This window comes from Drosophila sulfurigaster, chromosome 3, assembly GCF_023558435.1.
Source record: "Drosophila sulfurigaster albostrigata strain 15112-1811.04 chromosome 3, ASM2355843v2, whole genome shotgun sequence".
NCBI lineage: Eukaryota > Metazoa > Arthropoda > Insecta > Diptera > Drosophilidae > Drosophila > Drosophila sulfurigaster.
Window position 1 is genome coordinate 25,807,343 of NC_084883.1, and position 25,715 is coordinate 25,833,057.

The 25,715-nt window shown below is 40.1% G+C and overlaps 2 protein-coding genes across 3 annotated transcripts; one reads left to right on the forward strand and one right to left on the reverse strand.

Moving 5' to 3' along the window:
• The first annotated feature begins 226 nt into the window (after positions 1-226).
• LOC133843834 (disks large-associated protein 4) lies at positions 227-3,910 on the forward strand. The gene is given in 7 exon segments (XM_062277572.1): positions 227-446; positions 733-952; positions 996-1,080; positions 1,082-2,119; positions 2,178-2,274; positions 2,339-2,493; positions 2,559-3,910. Coding segments are annotated over 7 exon segments (2,181 nt in total). The 5' UTR covers positions 227-280; the 3' UTR covers positions 2,979-3,910.
• Positions 3,911-4,314: 404 nt separating this feature from the next.
• On the reverse strand, positions 4,315-24,817 carry LOC133841852 (protein apterous). Of its 2 annotated transcripts, none has more exons than XM_062274627.1 (8): positions 23,056-24,817; positions 20,232-20,443; positions 19,956-20,172; positions 19,601-19,740; positions 6,583-6,756; positions 6,261-6,517; positions 5,797-5,993; positions 4,315-5,734 (listed from the first exon to the last, which is right to left on the reverse strand). In XM_062274627.1, exons 1-8 carry the CDS (start codon positions 23,092-23,094, stop codon positions 5,561-5,563), a joined length of 1,410 nt encoding a protein of 469 aa, XP_062130611.1. In that variant the 5' UTR covers positions 23,095-24,817; the 3' UTR covers positions 4,315-5,560. The 2 variants fall into 2 exon arrangements, with proteins under 2 accessions (XP_062130611.1, XP_062130610.1); XM_062274626.1 differs by having other exon boundaries at positions 20,232-20,446.
• Positions 24,818-25,715: the final 898 nt, after the last annotated feature.

A 25,715-nucleotide genomic window follows, 5' to 3' on the forward strand; every position in this document is an offset into this window, starting at 1 on the left:
CCCATTTGGCATTTGCTCAGTTGTTTTGTTTATTTCATTATGTATGGTATATCTCTTTTTTGTTTGTTGTAACTGTTGTTGTTTCTCTTTTCCTTCTTCATGATTACGAATTATTGCATTTCCCCTGTTTTGTCCAGTGCACAAAAATAAACAAAAATGGGCGTTCATTTTTCGATCGCTATAGCTGAGCTTTATTCACTGCCTTCAAACGGAAGTCAAGTGTTGTTGTTTAGTTTTTAGTTTGTAATAATTTTTGTTGTTCAATTTGTATTCATTTTGTATGAGTAGATATCAAATTAAATGTAAATGTGTAAATGTACGTAAAATCAAGCAATACTCTCGATCAATCAAAACAGCAGCCGACAAAATTCCTCTCATGGATCGCAGCTTGGATTCCATTGGCAGCTGCTCACTAGATGTTGATGCCGATTCATCCGATATATCAGGTATAGCAATCATCACAGCACACACACGCACACACATGTTAATGTGGCGCACACCTAACCACAAAAAAAAAACTACTAAAAGTGTTGTCAACTCTACTCTTTTATTTTTCTCTTTTTTTTCTGTTTCTGTTACCACTTTTGTTTTTGTTTCTGTTTCGATTTCTTTATTTTTTTGCTGCTGCTTCTGCTGCCGTTGTTATTGTTATATTCGGGTTTGTCCAATTTGCATTGCCAAAAAACTTTTGCTTGCGGAATTAAATTATCATTTCACATTGTAAATTCACAGATACCAGCGGCAGCTTGAACTTTCCAACGCCCATCTCGGTGAAGGACATAACGCGTGAGTTTACGGCCAATATACGTGAGCGTTGCACGTTGCGCTCCCCGCTGCAGCCGCAGCCGCAGCGAACGATAACCGCAAACACCGCCGCCTACGTCAATCTGGACGGAACCAGGACGGGTGGAGTGCGTATGGTGCTGTCACCGCCAGTTAACGACGACGACGACGCTGTTGCAGTCGATGAGTCGACTGCCCCATTGGAGCACAACATCATCGGCAAAAAACAGTCTTGTTGTGGATGCCGTTGAGAAGAAGCCGAGCTATCTGAATTTAGCCTGCTGCGTCAACGGCTACTTCCAATCTGACCACTTACGACTCCAAGATACGCCAGGATATTAATAAATCGCGCGAAGTCTCGCCCATACGGCCCTCAACCAGCAGTCTGCAGTATTGCAAGCGCAGCAATTCGCTGGCAGCGCCGGTGCTACACACGATGCCAATACATACGAAGCAACCCATCACGGCTGCCAGCAACACAGCCAACAAATACACAACACTCATCAACGAGGCCCACAACAATAATAATAATAATCACAGCAATGGCTTACTGGAGAATGGCGATCACTTGTATAGCAATGGTGGGGCTGGCGATAAATCGCATAGCACCACAACGACCAGCAGCTTTATTCAGCAGCGTGTCGAGCGTCTGTATGGACCGGGCGCATTAGCGCAGGGCTTTTACAGTCCCAAGAAGCATAGCTCCAGTTTGTCCCCAGTGCCCAGGCAGAAGAAAACGCAATATCAACAGCATGAACTCGATGTGCCACCGCAGAGCACGGAGCTGTCGCGTAAATTTAAACAGCTCTCGCCCAGCAAAGACTACGGTGAATTCCGCAAGAAGTTGCAAAATAATTGCACGCAAACGGCGACGGCACGCTTGCAATTGGAGACATCAGCGGCGGCAACAACTGGCCACAATGGTGATGTGGATTTGCCTGTATTCAGACACTTGAGTCACGAGTTTCGCGCCCAGTTGCCGACGGTTTCGCCCAAACGCAGTGTGCCGCGCACATCGCCGGCGCCCGAGGTGCCGCTGCCCGCCACGAATGGCATCAAATTGCCAGAGTCGGCAACGACAACGACAAATGTGGATGTGGTGGATCATGAGCCAATCAAGACGCCACAAGTGAACTCCGAGGAGTACATCAGCTCCACCAAGATTGAGCCGATAATGAAACCCACACCAGAAGTTGAAGATGCTGTCCCTGTTGCTGTGGCACAGCCTGTGGCAGTGGAGAAGGATGGTAACTATTTTCTGAAAATACTCAAGGACGAACAGGTTCGTCTTCTTGCGCTGGCCGCCGTAGCTGAGAAGTATATCGATGCCTTGACTGTGAGTTCGCATAGTAATCTCGTTATTAGCTAAAACTAACAGTTCAAAACTTTTGCAGAACAATCCCGATATCACAGAGGACACTTTTGGTCTACTCCGTTCCGCCTCGGGCAAGGCACGTCTGCTGGTCTCACAGAAAATGAAACAATTCGAGGGTAAATCTCATACAAATTGTTAAAGATTTCAATGTGCTAATTGGATTTTGACACCTCTTTGCAGGTCTGTGTCACAACAATTTGAATCGGTCTCCGGAAGATGCGTTTCCGACCACAATTGATGATTTGCAAGGCTTCTGGGATATGGTGTACTTGCAGGTGACGCATGTGGATTCGATATTCGCTGATATTGAGCAATTAAAGAGCAACGATTGGCACGTGAGTCATAGTCACAAAACGGCTGCAACAATCATCTGTATTAATACGTATTCATTTGTTTACAGCGTGTTATCGAGCCACCAAAGGCGGACACAGCGCCGCTTAAATCGACAAAAACTCCAAAGACTGGCAATCTAAAAACGAAATCAACAAGCGGCTCTGGCGGCGGCAATGCAGGAGGCGCAACTGGTAATAGCTCGAAACCACCTGCATCCAATTCGGTGGCAGCTATGAAGCGTGAGGCGCAACGCAAGCAATTGATGGAAATGAAACGTCAGCGTCGTGAGGCTTTGGCCGCCGCTGCCGCAGCCGCTGCGGATAACAATAAAACAGCCTGTGATGGTGATGGTGATGATACTAAGGCTGATGGTGTTGGTAATGGAGTTGTTGTTGATGTTGTTGGTAATGGAAATCCTAATGCTGCTGAAGTGCAGGCAACAACAATCGGTGATACTGTTAACATTGCCGTTAAGAACAGCAGCTGAATCGTGCTGACTGCATTTTGTTTGTCTGCAATAAGCAATACACACATGCTCTCTAGTTATATATTTAGATTAACTCACTCACAGACACACCACATATATACAAACATACATAACACACACTCACTCACTCACTCATACACACTTCAACGAAAGAAACAAAAACAAAAAAGAGAACTTAGAAATTTCTAGTTGAATTAATCCTTAACTAGTCCCAACTAAAAAATATATATATATTCACACGGTGTGGAGCTTTTAATATATCGCATAATAATTTAATCCAAAAGTGTCACAAGGTGTCACCTATTGTCACAACAATAAAAATAACAACAACAACTTCAACAACATGAGATCCAAAAACAACAATTAACGGCCGCAGCAAGTTAGCAAGACTTTAAGCTCTTGCGTCCATTGATTAGACATACGATACAAATACAAAACAAATACAACCAATCAACACAAATTACATAGTTATCATCGTTAACGGCTCGTTGTAAATTGTTTATAAAGTTTGCCTTATCTACGTGTTTTTTGCTCGTTAAATCATTTTGCTGTGCACTCTAAACAACATTAATTTGTTTGTAATTTTTTACACATACTCACACAAACACATACACATAATTTATAAAAGACATTTATTTTTGTGTAATTGTAATAGCAATTTAAGTACAACTAATGCAAAACACCAAGAAAACAAAACAAAAACTAAACAAGACAAAACAAACGAAACTTTTGTATTACATATTCAAATTTTGTGAACGCAACGTAAAAGAATCTAAATTATACAAATATATTTTTTGGCATATTAGCTACATGTATTGAGATTTAATAATTTGTAAGTTATGATGCAAGTAAAAGCAAAAAAATGATAAACAAAAAAACAATCTCACTCTCTATTAATTTTTAATGTTTTGTAATAAATTATTTTTCACCTACCTGGGCATTTTTTATTTGAACTATTAATAGAAATGCGTAATCATAAATTTCAACTTAATCGTGAAATTATAAATTATTTTCTTTTTATCAATCGGGAAAATATGAAAGTAATTCGTTAATAATCGCAGTACGTAAATTCCAGACATAAATCATGACTAACAAGGCAGTAAACTCAACCCCTCAAGCAGTGCACTGCTTGCTTAACAGTGCTGCCATTGAGTGAGACACTCTTGAGTGAAAATGTTAGCATTGACTGTTAAGTGAATTCTGTTAACATTTGCTGTTCTAAGTGAATTAACACTCACTCAAATGTTAAATGCTCTGAAATTTGAGTTGAAATGTGAATTTCTTGAAGGTGCAGCAGAGAAAACTTCCCAAAACTAAATTGAAATTAAAGAAAAAGGATTTATATATTTTTTAATCGCTTTTATTTGGCTTCTATGGTACGACTTATGGTTAATCTATTTGTAAGTACAAATTTCTGTTATTCACTTTGCTTCAATTGCATTTTTCCATTGCTCATCATAACTTGATCTCGATTCATTTAATATAATTTCATATTTCAGCGTCTCATCATGTGTGGATCGAAGCAAGTAAATTAGCGTAATACTACGACAGATAATAATAATATATATATCTATATATATATATATAGATCGCTTCGTTAAACTAAATTCATCTCTAACTATATAATTTGGGCAATAAATATGAAATTTATATATTAGATTTGTTTATTTAATATATGTATGGTAGATATACAATATATATGTATGTATGTATGCATTGTGTGTATTCATATGTATACATATATATGTGTATATGTATATATACTATATATAGTATAAGTATTAACAATAATTTCTTGTAAGCAATTACTAAGGTTCTAGTACATATTTACAAATGAACGATAGAAATAGAAACAACATTTTTGAGGGGTGCATAAGATCTGATCTCAGACACTGCTACTCGATAAAGAGGATCGATCGAGCGATCGATCGATCGATCGATGGAGGAGAAGCTGCTTGGAGGAGTTCTTGTATTTAATCGCTAATCAATCTCAAGGTCTGACCGACTGACTGACTGACTGACTGATTGATTGATTGATTGATTGACTGTCTGAATGGCTAGAAGCAACTACAAAAATACTTAATGCAAACAGCAAACTTGAGGCAGCCCGTCTAAACAACATTCTCTAGGCGTTTGTGTGTGCTTTGTATGTAAATATGTGATGTACATATTGATGTAATTGAATGTGTGTATGTATGCATGTTTGTAAAGGTTTCTCTCTCTCTAGTATTTGAGTATTTTGTGGCCAAGTACGAGTACAACAACTACTAATCGTCAGTGCCATTCAACAGGTCCGCCAACGAGAGCAGCGCCGGCGAGCAACATCCGTTGTTGCCACTCGATGCGTGCAGCAGTTGCAACTCAATTGCGTAGGCAGCAGCTGCGGCAGCAACCGCTGCCGTTGCTGTTGCCGTTGCTGTGGCAGAGGCGGATACGCTGGTGGCATTCGAGTTGGAGGTGGAATTGGAGTTGGAGGCGTTAGTGTTCACATTGCTGGAGTCAGTGTTGCGATGCTGTTGCTGTTGCTGCTGCTGTGATTGCTGCTGTTGTTGTTGCTGTTGCTCCCTCTCCCTGAGCAGCTGTTAGTCAAGATTGTGGGGCGGCGTGCTGTTCGCACCGCCCAGCATAAACGATGAGGGACTGTGCACCGAAATGCTATCCAGGTCCAATGTGCCATCGCCCTTCTCCAGCATGCCGCTGCCATCTTGCTTCATCATCATGCGACGCCATTTGGCTCGCGCATTCTGAAACCAAACCTGCCAAAAACGAGAGAGATGAGTGTCTGTTGTTGTTTGAGTGTTGCAAGAGCTTTGCTCACCTGTAGGACTCTCTTTGGTAAACCCGTTTTCTGCGACAATTGCTTCAGATCCTTGGCATCGGGATTGTGATTGATTGCAAAGTAGGACTTCATGGTGCGCAGCTGATGATGCTTGAACGAGGTGCGCATTCGTTTGGTCCGCGATGAGGCGCTCATGTGTGAGCCGCGCCCAAAGTCCACATACTCGGTGTTGAGATCTGTCAAACAAAATGCAAAAAGAAATCAGAAAAAATCACATTCAGTTGTTGTGCAGTTCGCGACTTTTACAGCTTGAGCACAAATGTTTCGGTTTACGACTCGAACATGCGGTTTTTTGAAGCTCGTAAAGGAATACTCGTAAAAACTTTTGGTTCGCTGCACTGGCGCCAGTTTGAACCAGGTTCAGCTAAACAGCAACACAGCTTCAGGTTGCAAGCCATTAAGCAGGTTTTTTTATGGCTACGTTTTTGGTATTTACAACCTACCTATATTCGCTGTGAATGCCTCGATATCCTTGGGCTTGCGCTTGCGCGGTCTCCCCTTTTGACGCGCCGGCTGAGGCAGTCCGGTTATGACATGCGATGTGGGCACAAAGATGCCCGTAGGAACAATACTACGACTGGGATCCGAGTGCGGACTCGACGAGTCATTGTGCGGCGATCCAAATTGCGTGCTATACGGATATGTGGCACTCATGCTCGACGATGCAGCGTCTCCCTCCCTCGCTATGCTATAGTGTGTTCTGTTTGCAGATTTAAAATCGATTTAAAATTTAATCTTCAATTGAAAAGTGTACTCTGAACTTACCTGCAATAGATGTGCGCATCAATGATGCCATATTGATCCCCCTTGGTGAGCGGCGTGTGGCACACGGTGCAGCAGAAGCAGTTGACATGAAAGACCAGGTTGCGGGCGCGCATGACCAGCTCGTTGGAGCTTATGGAGGCCAGGCAGCGGGAACAGCGGCGAGTACCAAAAAAACTGCAAGTAAAGAAATACATTACAACATCATTAGTTGATTTGCAGTAATAACAAAAAGTAAAAAAGCTTAGAAGACTACAAATTTCATCGATTACCTACATATGAAACATCAATAGACGAATATAAATTATTCTATTCTAAATAACGTCAAGAAAAGAAGAATATTTGGTATTAAGTGCGAAATTATAATTGAAATTAATCATTTCATTTATAGGCAACAAAAGTAGAACAACATTATCTTTGGAATTAATAATGAATTTACACACAGAAAAAAATCTAGATTCAAAAGAATATTGGAAATCTTTATATAAGATATAAAATATATCCTTTTTTTATATTTACATAGGTTGAAAAAATATTAAATTAAGATTTTTATGGTAAATATGCATTTAAAACTAAAAACATCTTATTTAAAGATTGAAATCTTCAAGAATGTTTTATTCCAGATTCAAAAGAAGATTGCGAAATTTGATGTAAAAACTTTTCAATCTTAAAAAAAGAATATAGAATAAAAAGAGAATAAAGTATTTTGTTCTAAATACTCAACTTTTGCAATTTTTTATTGATAAAGAATTTTGTTCTAAATATTCAACTTTTGCAATAATAATAATTATTATTAATAATTTTTTAAAAGAATTTCGTTGCCTTTAGTCACTCATTAAAGTTAACTAAACAAGCATATGTAGAATAAAATTCGATTCTTTTCCAATTAAGTCTCAGAATAGTACTTGGGCACTAAGGTGAATTATTCGTTTGTTCTATTTCTTCATTGACTTTAATTTTAAAAATTATTGATTTACAAATGTAGTTTTCGTATACAACAGAAGTTCTATTGTAATTATTATTGTCGATCTGTTTGATAAATCACAAATATTCTTAAGACAAGTTTGTGCATTTTATAAAAACCTGTTGTCTGATTGCTAGTTGACATAAACTTCAATATTTTTGCAATTATTAAAGAAAGATTTGTAATTAAAAGCAATTGTTTAACATCTTTTATAGTATTAATCATCATATTATTAAAACATTAACCAGAACTGCCTGAATATATTATATAAGTAAAGTAAGCAAACTTAAATACAACTATTAAAATGAAGAACTTTAATTTAAATTCAATGCTATTTATGTCTGCCTTTCTGTCTGTCCATCACCCTAAAGACCTATAAATGTAGGTACAACTATTAGAGATACAAAATTTGTGAACTACTTTCACAGTTAGTGAATCAATTTCCGCTGGCATTGTGCTAGAGTATGCGCAAGTGTAACCCCAAAGCATTCTTGGCCTTTGTTGCCTTTGAACTCGACAACTACTTATGCACAATTATATGGCATGATATTAACAAAAATCGAAGCCTATTTGTTTGGGGCAATAATCTCGGCAGAGCCCAGGGCCAAAATTATGGTGCCTCAGTCGCAGCCTAATAACATGTTTGGTCAGGAAGTTGAGCTGAGCTACTGTCGAGACGCAGTCGAAGTCAGAGGTGCAGGCAAACCGGGAGCGGCACAATAGATCGGTTAACAAAACGCCCACTCATCGTCATCCTCAGTCGTCAGTCCTCGATCCTCAATGGTAACGGCAACGTCATCGTCTCAGCAACATCATCTTTAACGTCAGTTGGATATTCGTGCATTTGGCTACTGTTTTCACTTTCGCAAATGACAGATCAAAGATTACCAACATCAGTCATAATCATCGGGGTGTTTTGTCGATTTCGTGCCAAATAATGATGACCCTGGACACAAGAGAGTGCCACAGAGAGTACCCAAGTGAAGAGTGTGGCAAAAGGAGAAACATCAAATACGCGAAACACGCGATTTCTTTGACATTAATCAAAATAATTGGCGCATTTCACTCCGACTCCGATTGCGACTCAGACTCGCAACTTCGCTCAACAGACTCATTCGCACATCGCTGTCGCTGGGCTAAAATAAAACTGCAGACACAGAGCTGCAACACAAAAACAATTCCATATAAATTTATCATATTTATATAGCGCACTTTTGTGGCATGCCCCTCTCGATGTAGTACTTTGCCTGCAACTCTCCTCTTTGGCTCCCATTTGCATTTCGTTGAAAATGATTTGGGATGTGACGCCGAGATTTTTGTCACATTCACATTCACATTCACATTTGGCTTGTCGCACAACTTGTCGCCGGCAAAACACTTGCGAGATATTCTTCAGATACAGTTGGAATTGGAGTCAGAAACGGAGAGTCGCAGACTCTCACTCGATCTTTCACTGTGGCAGCAGCAGCAGCAGCAGCAGCAGAGGAGAGATACCTTGTGCCGCAAGACGCAAGCCCCATAAATAATATTAAACATGGATGCAGCACAGGCAGCGTCAACATCATGCGACTCGACGGCAACAAACGGCGACGCTTTGCCTGCTACCAACTCATAAAATTGTTTCAGACTCGTACAACAACGAGGAGAAGCAGCAGCCAAAGCAGCAGAAGCAGCAGCCGGCGATGCCTTCATTTCGCTGTGGCACTTTATTTCATTCTGAGGCCCCCCTCTCCACCTGCCACGCCCCCTTTTTTGTGCCTCAGCCGAGCTGAGCAGCGAGAGCGAGTGCGAGAGAAAAATGAATTATGATTATTGCCATGTAAAAGAGCAGGCGAAATGTCAAAGTGACAACGCCTAATATATGATTATGTTTTCGAGCGCTTCGAAATCTGATACTCTCACACACACACACAGTCGCACACTCACACACACACACACACACACACACACACACATACATATTCAGAGTGTGGCCAGCAATTGCAGTCTCAGCTCCAACCGTCAGCTTGTTGATGTGTTGTTGTCGTTGTCGTTGTCGCTGTTTTGGCTTCTGAGTGTTGCCCCAGACAACAACAACAACAACAACGACTATTTCCCACCACACGGCGTACATCAATCCCAACACAACGCGAACTCGGAACTCGACTCCAAACTCGACTCGATCCCGTTGCGAGTGCGATCCCAAAAACAAGAACTCGACCCGGTTGACTGCCTTGGTTAACCGCATCGTTCACTGCTCTTCTGGTTGCTGCTGCTCGATGTTGTTGTTGTTGTTGATGCTGTTGTCGTTGTTGTTGTTGTCCTGCACTTGTTTCGGAGGCGTTGCCCACTTGAAGCGTGCGAAGCAATGACACATGTGAGCATCACCAGCAGCAACAACAGCAGCAAAAGTATCACCAGCAACCACAGCAACAGCAGCAGCAACATCAACATCATGCTCTTCATCAGCAGCAGCTGCTGATGCAGCTCTTATGATAGGCCCTAGACGGTCTACTATATTTTATTGAAGTCAAGATTTTTGTTTAGCCTCTGATTACGCCAATAGATAAGTTTGCACTTCCAAGGAGAGGAAAGAGAGGTTGCTGTTGCTGTTGGTGGTGGCTTTTTGCAACTTAGACGTGGCTGATAACAGACAACGAAATCGTGGCCAAGTGGCGCGCGGCGTCGGCTGCCACTTGGGCCACTCTCGCGGCCACTCCATGGACAACTCGATGATGCAGCTCCTGTTAAAAACCTGAATAGAGCCAAAGTTTTCAGGGCGGAAATGCATATGGCGAACCGAGAGCTGAGAGCCGAGAGCTGAGAGTTGAGGAACAGGACACGCTGAAGTGTAAACCGACGTGTGGCGCAACTGCTGCTGCTGTTGTTGCCTCATGCAAAAGGGCCTTTTGCTGCACCAGTTGCTGCATGAGTTTTTTTTTTTTGGGTGTGTAACGTGAGAGCATTTGTAACGCATTCAGGGATTGCGTTCACTCTGGGATGCGGCGCTGAAGTTTCAAGTGCCACCCGCTGTGGCCGGCTCTTCCGATTACAAGTAGTTTGCCGCTGCCTGCAACGGATTTCCCAGACGTGCCACCCCGTTCACAGCAGCGGCAAAGCAAAAAAAAAGCAGAAAACAGCAAACACAAACAACACAAAATATTAAATACAAATAAATGTAGTCGTGTAGATTTCGCTGTCGACGGGGATAACGTGAGAGCGCGTCGCAAGTTCGCTCGGGAGGACGTCCCGTGGTGATAATTCGATTCTAGGCCCTGGGTAAACCCCTCCTTGGATTCTCCCCTCCTCCCGAGAGCGCCGCCCTGCCTAAACATATACAATAATTATTTGCATTTATGTGTGTTTTTTTTCTCTCTCTTTACTGTTGAGTGTTGTGTTTTGGTTTTGTTGTGATGACTGTGATCCTAAAAATTGCAGCGCGACAAGTTTTTCCTATACGTGTTAAATGCGCTGGAAAATTAGTTTGTATTGCTGTCTTTTTTTGTATTTTTTATTTTGGTTGGGTTTGCCGCTATGTGGCCGTCGATTAGGTCACTAATCCGCATCTTCTTCTTAAGAAGACATCAATTTTTTTTTTTTTGGGTTGATGTGTGTGATGTTACAAGCAACGCTTCTTTCTGTTGTTTTTTAAATGGTTTTACATTTGAGCATTTACATTTGAATTGTTAAACGTTCTTTAATAGAACTCTTCCGGCTTCCAAGAACCGCATGCTCAGTGAAATTGCATGTATAATTTTATTCGTATTTTTATTTTATAGTTTAGCTGATTAGATTAGCGCCCCATTGTTTCAGTTAGCTGCTGGAACGCCTGGTTTTTCGTTTTCGTTTTTTTGTTATTTTATTTAGACCTTAGGGTTTCTTTGGCTGCCTGTGGCGGCTGCTTCTCTTTATATATTTTTCTGTGTGTTTTTATTTTTTTGGTTGAGCTCTTAAGTGTCGGTTCGCCTCTATGTGCTCTCGCATAAATTCGGCGTAAAATGATTTTTAAAGATGCCCATTAAACATTTTAATTATCGCGCTGCGAGTAGTTTTTCTTCTCTTTTTATATTTTGTTTGTGGCCAAAGAGGGAAGTCAAGAAAGGTTTAGGCATTGAGCAGCGAAGCGAGCAAGTGACCCGCTGCTGCTGCTGCTGCAATGTGGCTTAAACGTCATGGCTGCAGCGCCACCGCCACCGCCACCGCAACTTGATGTGGCTTACAGTGGAATAAATAGCCAGCTCAGGTGTTCAAGTGCAAGGGTTAAGCGACGAGTTGATATTTGGTTTGAAGAATATTAGTCATCTATGTTACTTCATTTGCATTCTAATGTCTGGTTGCGTTTAGCATAATGATATCGCGGCCATCTAATCTGATGTTAACCTTTTGCTGTCATCACAAATATTACTTGATTTATCAGTTCTCTTTATGAACGAGTTGCATATATCATTTTGATCATTTTTTAAAAACATAAAGTGCAACGATGAATAAATGTTGAGAATAAGAAAGCATCGGCAATTTATATTTAAATATTTGGAATTACTTAACTTAGATCGTAATTACATGATGTTAGCAATAAATATTATAAATGTCAGCTAATCATTTGAAATTTAGATCCTTAAAAAGTTGCATTCTAAACTCTTTTCATTTAATTCAATCCAACTATTTTTGAACTATACGGAATTAAGCTGATATTTAGATGCTCAATAACTTGAAATCCAATCTAATATTACTGTAAGTTAAGAATTACTAATCATATAATGGAAATGCTAGGTATCAATAAATATAACCGATAAGAAAGTAATATAACCCAACATAAATGTTAATAAGAAAATACAATCCGATGAAATCAGATATAAATGAACGTAAAGAAATTTTCGACAGAATTATTATCATCGGATATTTATATAGTAAATAATTTCAATTTCGTTTTTCTAGTCTAACTATTTCTGATCTATCTAACTAACTATTTCGGATGGTATATTGCTAATGTTAAAAATAAATACTATCAACTTAAATGTACATTTCAAAAATCAGATAATTTTTATCTAATTTTAGTCTTTATATAGTCAAATTCTTCTACATTAATATCTCAACTTTTCGATGATCTGTTTAGCCTATATTGTTAATGCTTTTTACTCTGATTTCTAATACATAGCATATTGGAAATGAGATCTAGCTATGGATAGAATTACTACTTAGTTGAACCTTAGTTGAGGTTTGTCATGAGATCAACTTTAAAAAAGAGGATGTATATAAACAATAAAAATTAGCATCATAATGGCTTGTTAATTTAGCATATTTGCTATCCCGTTAATCTAATCCAATTCTGTCATATTTCTGTCAACACAACCGGCTGACTCGATGCTTATTTGCCTCATCTTTGTTTTATTGATAATAGCTATTTATCTAAGCTTATTATTTCTGATCGCTTATTTAGCTATTCTCAGCCATTGTATGCCGCGTTTTTGCCTCGATGTTGGGTGTTGACGATGGCGCTACATGGGATCGCTGACAAGTGCTCATAAAAAATAAATACTGCGCTTTTTTCTCAGCCTCCATCTCGCTCTTCCTTTCCCTTTCCCTCGCTCTATCCCGCTCTCTTTCTTTCTGGCAGTTTTTGTCCCTTGTGCATGCCGCAACATTGCTCAAGTTTTTGATGACGCCACATAGAGTGAAGTGCCTTGGCGCTGGTTTTTTTTATTTAAGGTGAATCTGTGGCGAGGAAAGGGGGCAAGGGTTAGGAGGCAAGTGGGGGGTGGTGCGGCCAGTGGCTAGAACATAAAAAAACGTCGTGAGATAGAATCATTAAACTGTTTGGCTGTTTAAGTCGTCGCTCTCGCTCTGCCTCTTTTTTATCTCCGTTTTTTTTCGTTTTCCTTCGAGTTGTTGTTGTTGTTGTTGCTTCTCTGTTTACTTAATGAATTCTGTAAGTTTTCTATAGTGAGTGTATCTTGTGTTTTTCGCATGGGGCGCGCTTCTTTGAGCAACGAGAAATTATTTTTATTGCATAACGCGCGATTTCAGGTTGGCCATAAATTTGGTGCTCGAGTATCTTTGCCACTCGTTGGCCACAATTAAATGGACGCGCTTCGCTGACTTTCCAAACTGTAAACATTTTATGCCAAACTTTTCCCTACCCTCGTCTCTATCTTTCTTTCTTTTTTTTCTGCCCCTCTGGCTGCCCTTTTTCTCCCTCGATGTGTTTTTTCTATCTAGTCGCTGATTAAGACATTTCGCCACAAGATGAAGAGACGAACGCATCTTATTCGTTTTTACTTGTTTTATATATTTTTTCCATCGTTGTGTTTTTTTTTTATGATGTTTCCCTTTGGTTTTGGGGCAACTCGCAGTCCGCTCTGATAACGAAGCCAATCAGCAATTTTCCTTAGACCTCTGCCTCGGCAAGAAGAACGTTTCTGACTTTGCGCTTCTCACTCGGAGGCCACATAAAAATTATGACACTCTCCCTCTCTCTCTCTTGCTGTGGCTCTGGCGCTTTATGGCAGAAGCCCCAGTGAGTGCAACATGAGAGTGTGTGTGTGAGAGTGTGTATTAAGATGCTGAGCCGATAAAGCAGCCCCGAGGCAGATGCTACCCGGCCTTATCCGGCATGCCATCAGCACAACATCATCTTGATAGATAAGACGTGAACTGAACTGAGCTGAGCTGGATGGGATGCAATGGGTTGGAATGGGTTGCATTGGGTTGGAGACTAGCTGTGCTGCGACTTTTATGACGTTGTCGCTGCTCTGGCAGGATGGCCACGAAATATGCAGAAACGAGGTGACAGCTAACAATTTTTTATTATTTCTCAGCAGTTGCTGCCGTTGCTGTTGGCAGCGAAACGAGAATTGCGGAGCGAAACAGGTACATTGCCTGATTGTAAAATGTCAACGAGTGCCTGCTGGCTGGCTTAAAGCAACAGCAGCAACAACAAGCAGAAATAAGTAGAAAAGCTACAGTCGAGTGTGCTCGACTGTGAGATACCCCGTTGAATAAAATCCAAACAGTGCGGTATTATTCACAAAATATACTAAATTACTATACCACAAAAACACTAAAATATACCAAAGGATATATTTGGTATATTGATATAGTACTACATTCAAAATATACCATTGAATGCAAAATATACCATTTTGAATAAAAACAAAAGAAAAATACCTAATTAATACATCGCTGAAATGCTGAAATATACTAGAGATTATATTAGGTATACTACTCCATTCAAAATATACCATAGAGTGCCATACAATTTTTAATAAAAACAAAAGAAAAATGCCTAATTATTTCATCGCTAAAATGCTGAAATATACCAGAGACTATATTCGGGATATTGGTATAGTACTTCTTTCAAAATATAGAATAGAATGCAAAATATACCAGATTGTCATCCAAAGCAACTAAAACCCTAAGTAAGTAGGCAATTTTTCCCATACGCTAAAGTATTTCTTTTATTTCTTTCTAAACTTTTGCAATTTTTATCTGATCGAACCCAAATTTTCAGAAATTATAACTACTGTAGTTATTATTGTATATACTAAAAATCGGACAGACAGCCAGACGGACGTTGGTATATAGTCTCGGTTATTGACGCTGATCACGATTACTCTATGGGGTAGGAGATCCCTTCTTCTGTCTGTTGCAAACATTTCTTCCAGGCACAAAGTTATAATACCCTTCTACTCTAATGGTAGCGGGTATAAAAAGCCAATAGCCAACAGAGTCGGAGCTGAAGTCGGAGTTGCAACTGCATCAAGGCGACGGCTGGCAGCGGTTTTAGATTTTTTTGTGCCGTTGTCGTTGCCGTTGCCAGTCTCTAGAGTAATCTACTAAAATCCAATTATTTGCTTTGCGAGCTTAAAACCTAAACAACAAAATTATGACCAGGCTCAAACAGAGAGTGGGCAAAGAGGGGAGTAGAAAGAGGGGCAACACACGAGCATAGTTAACACCGCCAACAAACCAACAACAACAACTGAGACGGCGATGCCGAACATATGTTTTGATGGCCAGATTAGTGCGACAAAATAACAAAAAACCATACTGAATACACTCAAACACTCATGCACTCATTCGAATACTCGTTCGCATACTAACTCAGATCTAAGCGGGTCTTGAACGAACTCTCGGCCGGGTTTTGCGGTAGCCGATGTGACATGTGTTTTTGGTGCTTATCAGATGCTTTGTTTTAAGTTTATTGCCATCAAAAGTCCGCTTATTGCATGCCACAAATTTGTTAAGACTTTGGCTTTCATTTCGTTGCACTGGCAAGGCCATTGCATCAACAGCATATTGAATGCAAAGTGTTTTAAATGCTAAGCACTCAAAAAGCTACATAAAGTCCAAATATATATGCTTGATCGGCTTTGGCGCTAAGGCGTCTTTTAGTGCTGGAGATAACAAATCTGCTAGCAATATTCATAAAGTCAATATGCATTTGAATTTTCGTATGCCTGCATATAATTTGAGCCGAGTAATATTAGAGGCATAAAATTGGCAATTAATTTCTGATGTGCTTCAATTTAATTTGCTGGAATTATTAACGTAAATGATATAGATGCTTTAGCAACGATTTATAGTCATGATTAAGTATTTTAAATTTTATTTCAGCTTAGATTTTCCTAAGTTGCATTCAGGATTGAGTTGTTTATCCTGTATAAAGCTTAAAATGGTAAGTCATTTATAAGTCGCTTGAATTTTAGTTGGCGGAACTATTTTATTCGTATTTTGTTGATATAGTTACGATTCATTTTTAATAGATGAAGAAAAAGAGTGATTATTATGCAGAGAAAAAGATCCTCAATAAAATTAAAGTATTTTTAACTCGATTTGAGCGTAGCTTAATTTAGTTTCTAATTTGTTTCTAGTAAATTTTTCTGGAACAGATGCTATAGCCACGATTTTTATTAAATTGATATTAAGTAATAGTCTGTCAATGAAAAACTATACTTAAATAAGTCAAGTATTTAACATTCGATTTATATACAATAACAACTGCGATTAGATAAAAATTGTATAAGTTATTTAAGAAACTCCTTTGTATGTCAAAAAACGCCTATTGCAATATGTTATTAGTTGCTTTGGCTGACAATGTTTGGTATCCTATAATATGTTCTGAATGTAGTACTATATCAATAATGAGAAGTGGGTATCTCACAGTCGACTATACTCGAATGTAGCTTTCTGACTTGTTTAGATTTGCATTCCCAATAAGATTGTTAAATTTTTTCTGTTTGATGGTACCAAATGAAAAATTGAACCTAAAATACTTTATTTAGGCTATGACTAAATCAAACCTTTTAAATTTGATCTATTACTTTTAGCTTACTTATTTATTTCTTAGCCTAATTATTTCTTAATTATGCTGCTTGTCACTACCGTTTGATATTATTCATTTATTAACATATTTTTGTTGTGTATAACTATTTAATTTCTAAAATCATTATTATATTACTCAAATTATTTATTTTTTTAATGTATTCACTCAGATCGAAGAGATGTCGCGAATTCTTTGACTGCTGCTTTTTCTATAATAATTATGTAAAATTTTTTAATATTTATATTCAACGATTGAAATTTATGCTTCAACCGTCAAAATAATTGTTAAACATGCCAGCTTCTATTCACAACTAAAATGTAGATTAAAGACTCAAATGTGCACTTTGATGTCGATCTGTGATTGTGCACAAAGTTGTCATGCGGCTTCAATTGAAATATTTTTGCATGTTGCCAACAACAACATTTATGACACGAATGTTTGTGTGTGTGAGTTTGAGTAATTATTTTTCAATAATTACAGTTTGACCTGCGTTGACCGCACACATGAGAGTGAAATTCAATGGAAATATCGATGGAAATAAATGCGATGAAATGTTTTTCAATAAGCTGGGCAATAAATGAAAAGTCAAATCAAACAAGTCAAAAGTCTGATTAGAGCGAGAGGGAGTGACAAACCGAAATTTATCCGTAAGTGTGCTTAAACATTATTTTGATATTTTTGGCTATTGATTTCAGCTTTTCAATTATGTACAAAGACGAAGCAGCAGCAGCAAAGAGAAACATGTGTTTTTATTTAATATGATTTGAATGTGAAAAATGTCTTCTGTGTGTTTTTCAGTGTTTTCAAATTTTGAACAAAACATGAATTTATTGCAGCGATGCGTTCATACGTTTTTCTCATTGGGTCGCCGCAAAACACCCACAAGATTTTTGTCCCCGTGCAGAGTTAACGGTGCATAGTAAGGCATAAATTTTGCCTGGCCCCCCAAACATGCCCCTCCTCCCCTTCTTCCTCCACCAGCTCAGCCCCTGCGCGTTGACTTTTTGTCGACTTGGCGTTGTCATATTTGACATCAGCTATATAAATCAACAAAGAATGTCGTTGTCATTGTGCGTGCAGAGAGGGGGGGAGCATCGAAGTGGAGAATAGAGAGGGAAGGAGGGGGAGGGGGCTGCAATTTGATTGATAATAGCGAGCAGCGACGAGCAGCCCAAAAGCCGACGGAATGAAACGAAATGAAACATTACGGCGGAATGGATTGTGGATTGGACTCTATGTATGACATGAAGCGCATCCCCATGCCCCCTTTTGGAAAGAAAGAAAAAAAACGCTGACAGATCGACCCGAGACTCCGAGCGGCAGCGGAGCGAAGCGGTTGGCGTTGGGGAGATCAGACATCGAAGCAGCCTGCTTGCAGCATCAACTGCAACAGTCTCCGTCTCTCTCCGTCTCCAACTTCAACTCCAACTAAACAACTCCGATGTGCGTCTCCGATTCGGAGATCTGCGATCGGCGACTCCGACTCCGACTGCTGACTGCGTACTTTTTGAAATATGGAGCGGTAATAAATGTCACAAGAATCATTTGAGAGGAAATACGAGTGACGAGCGTGACTTGCTTGGATTTATGGTGCATAGTATGTTGTATAGTTTCTCTGTGTGTGTGTGTTGCATGTTGCATGCTTCAGCCTGTTTGTTGTTGGCTTCGTTTTTGGGGCCGCTTGAATGATAAACTTTTTGATTTACGCAGCCCGTTGGGCAGGTGTTGTTCGTCGTTGTTGAGGAAAACTTTTGACGCTGGCAACTTGCAACTGCAGCAACTTGCAACCGGCAGTGGCAGCAGCAGCACCAGCGGCAGCTTTAATTGCCGCTCGAGCAGTTCCCTAACAAATTGTAGGCGTTGTTGTGCACAATTGAAAGAAATGCTTGTCTACACCCAGCTAAAACAAATGCTGCTGCTCTTTCGTTCGCTCAGTCTTTGTCTCTAAAATTTGGCATAATTATAACGAGTTTTACTTTAACATTTTGTTGTTGTGTGTGTGTGTGTGTTGCCCCTTTAGTTGATCGCGTGTTTGCTGCACGTTGGAGCGGCGCGTGAAATTGCAGTTGCAATTGCAGCTTCCTAGCAAGTGTGGAGGCCACAACACAAGTTGAAGCAACGGCAACGGCAACGTCACCCACCCAAGCGCAGAGTGTCAACCTCAAAAAGCGACGTCGAGGTTTTTGGCTTGAAGACTGCAGCAACGTGCAGCGTGCAACGTGCAACGTGCAACAGCGTCTATCTAGCGTGCGCCGAGGTGAGCGAGCGTTAGAGTCGCGTTCTTGAGAAACACCGCGGAATGGGAATTCAAACAGCAGAACACACGCAGGCCCATTCAACCAGGCGCAGCTCCGCAGTAGCCGCTGGAGGAGCAGAGGGAGCAGAGGGTATGTGTAGTAGGAGGCAACTGCAACTGCAACTGCAACTGCCACTGTCTTGGCTGTCGCGGTCTCGGTCTGCTTCTTGGCAGCAGCGTCACCTAGCCATAGCCTTCGCACAGTGGTGCAAAAACAATGCATGCATAAATATTTCATTTGCGTGTTTGGAAATCATTTTCTAGTCAATGTCTTGGCATGCAGTTCGAGGCTTTATCTGATTCATCACAGTCACCCTTTCCCCTCCTCTCGCCACTACACTTGCGATCGCTTCTCAGAATTGAGAACTCTTAAGCTTGGGCCACATCACATTAGAGTCAGAGTCGGAATTGGCACTCTCTGTGTATATTGTGTGGAGTTTGTTATTTAAGTACGACTTACCTATAATAATCGTTTTTGCAATAAATGTTGCCATCACGTGAGTAACATGAGGATTCCCGTTCCAGCGGCTGCCGACATGCATAACACTGCAAGCAGCTGGCATGCCAGCGTTTTTCCACAGCGGAGAGGTAGAAGCGATCCTGCAATGAAGCATCACAAACTTAGACTTAGACTATATCTATATCTATGTTATGTATATATAAAATAAACGACTATTTCCTCCCAACAATTATGATTCTTAGTAAGCCGCTAATGAGTATTATGTTTAATTCTTTTGCTGCGCTGTCATTATTTTAATTGCACAAATAAATCGAGCATTAAATTTGTGCAGTTGCCGTCGGAATTGGCTTCTTACCTGTATTTGTCGGCCACAGCCAGCGCAATCGTCGGGATTGCGGGTTACTTTGCTATCGTTGGTGGATTCGGGGCTGCTGGGTGGTCCAAAGGGTTCCGTTTTGAATGATATGCCCGATGTGGTCTCATCGCTAACCTCCGTGCAATCCGTGCGACTGCGGCTAATTGAGAATTTTGCCGTCGAATCCTCGAATGTGGCGCGATCGGCGGTCTCATAGCTATAGCGTGAGATATATATATCAGTTCTATGATATATCAATTCTTGACTCAAACTCACCTTCTATATGACTCGCTGCCGTATGCATTGCCAAATGGCTTTGTACTGTGATCACAAATATCTGGACACGATGAGGATGTGGAGCATGTGCGAAACAATGGATGATTATTATTTGCACCTGCAGCACTGCCACATTGATTGCTCCCTTGATGTGCTACAGGTGGTGTTGGACTTTTCTCCCTTGCGCCGGGCCCAAGAAATCTTGCGCTCTGCTGCTGCAAATGTCCAAAAAAACAACAAAAATATAGTTGTAGTTCAATTTAGTTAAATTTTGTTTGATTTTCATTTTTTAAGTTGGGGTCTTTGACGGCTCATTGCTGTGTCACTCAGCTCTGAAATTTTTCACAAATTTCAAAGGATGAGCCTGGCCACAAATGATGCATGAAATTTTCAATGGCGGCACACAGCACAGCATACAAAAGTTAATTTCAATTAAGCAAACTTTTGCAGCGTTTTTCCACGAAAAACGTTGCGCGACATTTGAAGAGCAAGGCAGATGTGCGTGTGAGTAAATGAAACAGGCGACAAAATAACGACAGATCCCGAACAACAACAACAACAACAACTCTCCCCCAGACAAGACATTCATTGAAAAATCCAAGAGATCACAGACCATATAATACGAGTATGTATACTCGAGTACATTATTTCGAGTACGAAACGGAGCGCAGACATCTTGAAAAAAGAGAAAAAGGAAAAAATATATACCATAATAATATTGTGTACAGACGATTTGCTTAGCCGGGTATCATCGATGCTCCAGTTTACTTATTTTTGATTAATTAGTTGAAAATAGATTTCAACTGTGTTGGCTGCGCAAAGTTATAAGGATGACAGGTTTCTATCCCCCAAAACGAAAACGAAAACGAAAACGCAAACGCGAAAAATAAAATGCGAAAACTTCAGATTGTGTACATTGCGTATTTTTTGATTTGCCAAGAAATTATTGCGCTTGCTTGTTGAAATTTACAACCATTTTGTTGTTTCGACTCTGTACAAGTGTGTGTGTGCTGTGTGTGTGTGTGTGTCTGGGATGTTGTCTCTGCTTTTTGGGGGAACATGCAATTACCTTTAGGGGCAATTGCAGTACCAAAGCATAAAGCAATGCTACCGAATTCGTGCTCAGCCATTTTTGCTAGATATTTCAGCATCTATTTTTGTTTTTCGTTTTTTTATGTTTGTCCATACAACTAAAATAGCCAATGGCTAGCTGCAACAACAAATCACAACTGACAAGATAGTATAACCACATTTTTATGGCTACATTGCTTTTGTTGCTTTTGTGTTTTTGGTTTTGGTGCAACATGATGGCTTGATTTGCTTGCAACCAGTCCATAAACATAAAACTTGGCCACATTACACAAGTTATGCCTATAATGCTTGCGAAATTCATTGAAAATATTGTTGTAACAGAGAGTTAACTAATGCAACATAACTTAAACATAACTTGCAAAGACAACAACTCTATTATAAATCAAAATATTTATGCTTCATTCAAAAAGTAATTTTGAAAATAAGTAACCAATAACTTGCAAAAACAACTCTATTATGATTTCAAATATTTATACTTCTTTTGAGCAGTTTAATATAAGTAATCAATAATTTGCAAGACAACAACTCTATTATAAATCAAAATATTTATACTTCTCTCGAACAGTTATTTTTAATACAATAATAAATTATATATTGCCGAATTTCGTTTTAGTTTCAGTTTCAGTTTTAAAAATCTTTAAATTTTTTATAACCAAATGAAACCCAGTGATAACATAGCAAAATGATCCTTAAATCAATCTTTTCTTTCGATATACATTTCATGCCTCATAGATACGAAAACTGTTAGAAGATTTATTCAATTTGAGGTTTATAATTTTCTAAAAAAACTAATCTCAGCTGCTGATAAATGAAATTCTCAAAATGTGCACATCATCTTAGCATTTATTTTGTATACAGTACGTATGTATGTAATAATTTTCTAGGAATGCCATTATCATGACATTCAGCAAAGTTCGTGTGAAATCCGATTAACCACGCAAGATTATATTGAGATTGAAATTTGCTTCGCGTGTCGCTTTTTGTGATGAAGCTGTTGCAACTCAATACAAAGCAGATTTTGTGAAAAGAATGGATTACAAACTAAAACAATTATGAATAATGCAAGAATTGAAACTAATCCAACATAAATTACAAGTTTCAGAATTTCAGCTTTGTCTACTTGACGTATACGTAATATGACAGTTGGTGTTTGAATTGCATTCAAATGATTTAGAAATCTAGCAATGACAGAAATCAATTGTAGAAACGAGTAGATGATAAACAAATTGACAGAGTTGGAAACTTGATTCTCATGTGATCTGTGTGCAACAGAAGCTCATCTCGATTGATCTTGTGTTATCGACAGATGATGATTATGATGATGATGACAACCACAAATACAACAACTAATCGTCGTGCTCTCAAAATGTATTCAAATAAAAAAATATACACAAGGGGGTTTTGCTTATCGCCGTCGCGTTGTCGTTGCGTTGTCTCTGCGTTCTCGTTATCGTTGTCTCCTCATTGGATGAGCATACGGAGAGGGAGAAGGAGAGGGCGGATTGTAGCTTTTGGTCTGGCATTGATAACATTTGTAACCCGAGCGCGAGATAAATCACAAATTAATCAGCACTCACAGACCTGCTGCTGCTGACTCAAAATTGTCTATAGAATGAAGCACAAACTAGAGAGAGAGAGAGGAACCCAGAGAGTGGGGTCAGTTGTTGGGGACTGATCGAACTTTAAACTGTTAAGTTTTATTTGTTTTTTTGTGGGATCTTTCGATGCTTACCCAATGCATCACAGGGCGCTCCTCGGTGCAGACGCCCATGTGCGTCTTTTGGAATGACACGAGGTCTATTTCCAACGATGATGATGTCTGTCTGGTGTATGTTTGTTTTGTTGTTGTTGTTTGTTGGTTGTGTTTTGTTGATCTTTGTTGTTGTCAATGTTTGCTAATATATCCTGAAGGCTTTTCGATTGGTTTATTGGTCCAGTAATCCCTTTGTTTTGTGGCGGCGTTTTGTCTTATAAGATATTTAATGGCTTTATACCCGATATACCCGATATATAAGCATATACACGATATACTTTAATATATTAGATTTGTGTGTATGTCGTTCACTTGACACTTGGTTGTCTCACAATTTACGAGCGAGTTTGCTAAACATCAAATCACTGAACATCGATTTATAGGTTTAACATTTTAACGATCGGATTCTTTATTTCTTTTCTTTTTTGATGTGTGCCAAATGTTGTCGTCAGCAAGGAAACTTCTTCTTATACAATTATTAGGTATTTAGTTTTGTGTATTTTGTTGTTTTGCATTTACATATATATTTCACTAAATACGTTTTGCATTGATATTTTCATTCGCTTGTATTTAATTAAATTTGAATTTCAGCTTCAAGGTAATTTAAGGAACATTTGGGTTTTAGATGACACGCACACACACACGAGCACTCGAACACACACACAGAGAAACACTTGTCTTCTCGTTGACTTGTTAGCAGGTAAAGTTGACTTGTTTTAGACAGCCGCTCCTGAACGATATTAAAAAACCCCGACACGGGACACGGGATACGGACTCGACTCCCGAGATCGACACCGGTTGCAATGTCAAACGATAACAGAACGTTAAAAGTCCCAGATCCCCGAAAATTAATTTATGACATTAATTTACGAGACAGCGCGAGAATGGCACTCCGAAATTGAGTTGGTAGACATACACGACATACACGTATGTTAGCAAATGTATATAGTTGTTTAGTAGTAGTAAAAGGTCGGTCCACTGTTCGCTGGTCAGTCTCTGTGTGTTCCTACGGCAGCCCCAGAAGATGCGTGCTGCTGATAAGGCATTAGAGAGCAGCGGCTGAGCGGCTGAGAGTCTAGAGGCAGAGACGTAGACGTAGACGAAGACGAAGACGGAGGCAGTTGCGGATGCGCTCGGCTTGTCCGCCTTTCAGTTCACTTTGGTTCAGTTGAGCTCTGTTCGGTTCTGTTTATTGCCGATTGTGTTTGAGTATGTTTTATTTTTTTTGTGTTTCGTTTTTGATAACTAAATAAGAATTTGAATTGGACGTGGACGGTCTCGCAGCTGCGTTCTTGATCTTGCTGTGTTGTGTTCCGTGTTTGCGCTGCGAATACAATTCGTTGTCATTCAGTCATCAAAAAACCAACCGACGGCACTTGTATTATGTGGTATTGAAGTATTGCGATGCCGTCGTAATCAGCGAGGTTAAAGGTTACACTCGCGGCAAACACAAACGAAGCGATGCTCGATGCTAGAATTCTATTTCAATGTCTCTCTTTAGTATTTATTTTTTTTTATAAAGTGTTATACAGTTGTTGTTGTGGGAAAAAAGAAACGAAAAAAACGTTGCGAACCGAGAGCGACGTATGAGCGACTGTTGTTGTTGCCACGCGTTTTGAAACTAAGCTGCCACAAACGAAATGAAAACTCGCGTTACGTTGCGTTGCGTTGCGATCCGATTCGATTCGATTCGAAACTTCCGCGCAGACAACCAGTCAGCGTAGCGGCGTATTACTGTGTGTTTGTGGCCTGCAGCAGCGGATTCACACAAGCTTCAAACTCAGACGACGACCCGCTCTTTCCGGCACTAACACTGAGACACAGTCACACACACACACACACATGTACACAACTCAACTGAATCAACCACCTTTCGTTGTATCTCGCTTGCACTCGTCGGCTCTCGCTGCCAATGCGGCATTCGCTCTCTTTTGTGCACTGCTCTCGCTCTCTCGTGCGTTATGCACACACAGCAAATGGCGGCGCTCTCAGCTGATTTGTGTTTGTATGCCTTTCTCGCTCGCACGCACACTGCAAGTGCCGTTTGAGGGCGTGGTGTTCGTTATTGTTGTTCTCGTTGTTGTTGTTGTTGTCGTCGTCGTCGTCGTCAGTCAACTGTGTGTTGACTCTGTGTGTGCTGCTGTTGCGGCTGCTGCTGCTTCAGCTTCAGCTTCTGCCGCTGCCTGCCCCCGCTGGCAAAGAGTTGGGGGCACGATGGCTGGCTGCCAAACATGAATAATGCAACAGCAACAGCAACAGTGGCAGTGGCGGTGGCAGTGGCAGCAACGGTGGCAGCAGCCGCCGATTGTGGCATCACTTGGACCCCATGACAGGAATTTTGCGCTCGCTGGCAAAAGATGTTGGCAGGCTGGCTGGCTGGCTGCTGGCAGCCTTGCTAACCAACAACTAAGAAGACGTTGCTTGTCTCTCTTGTTCTTGTTGTTGTTGTTGTTGTTGTTGGTGTTGTTTCGTTATTCTTGTTGTTGTACGTTGTATATGCGTTTGCCTTTGGCATCTCTAAGGCTGGCCTCCTTCAGTACTTTTGCTGTTGCTGTAAAAGGCAAAAAGTTTTGAAGAAAATCGAGCAGGTCTTATTTATTTAGATTTTTTCTTTTGCCATTTTATGATATTTTTTTTTA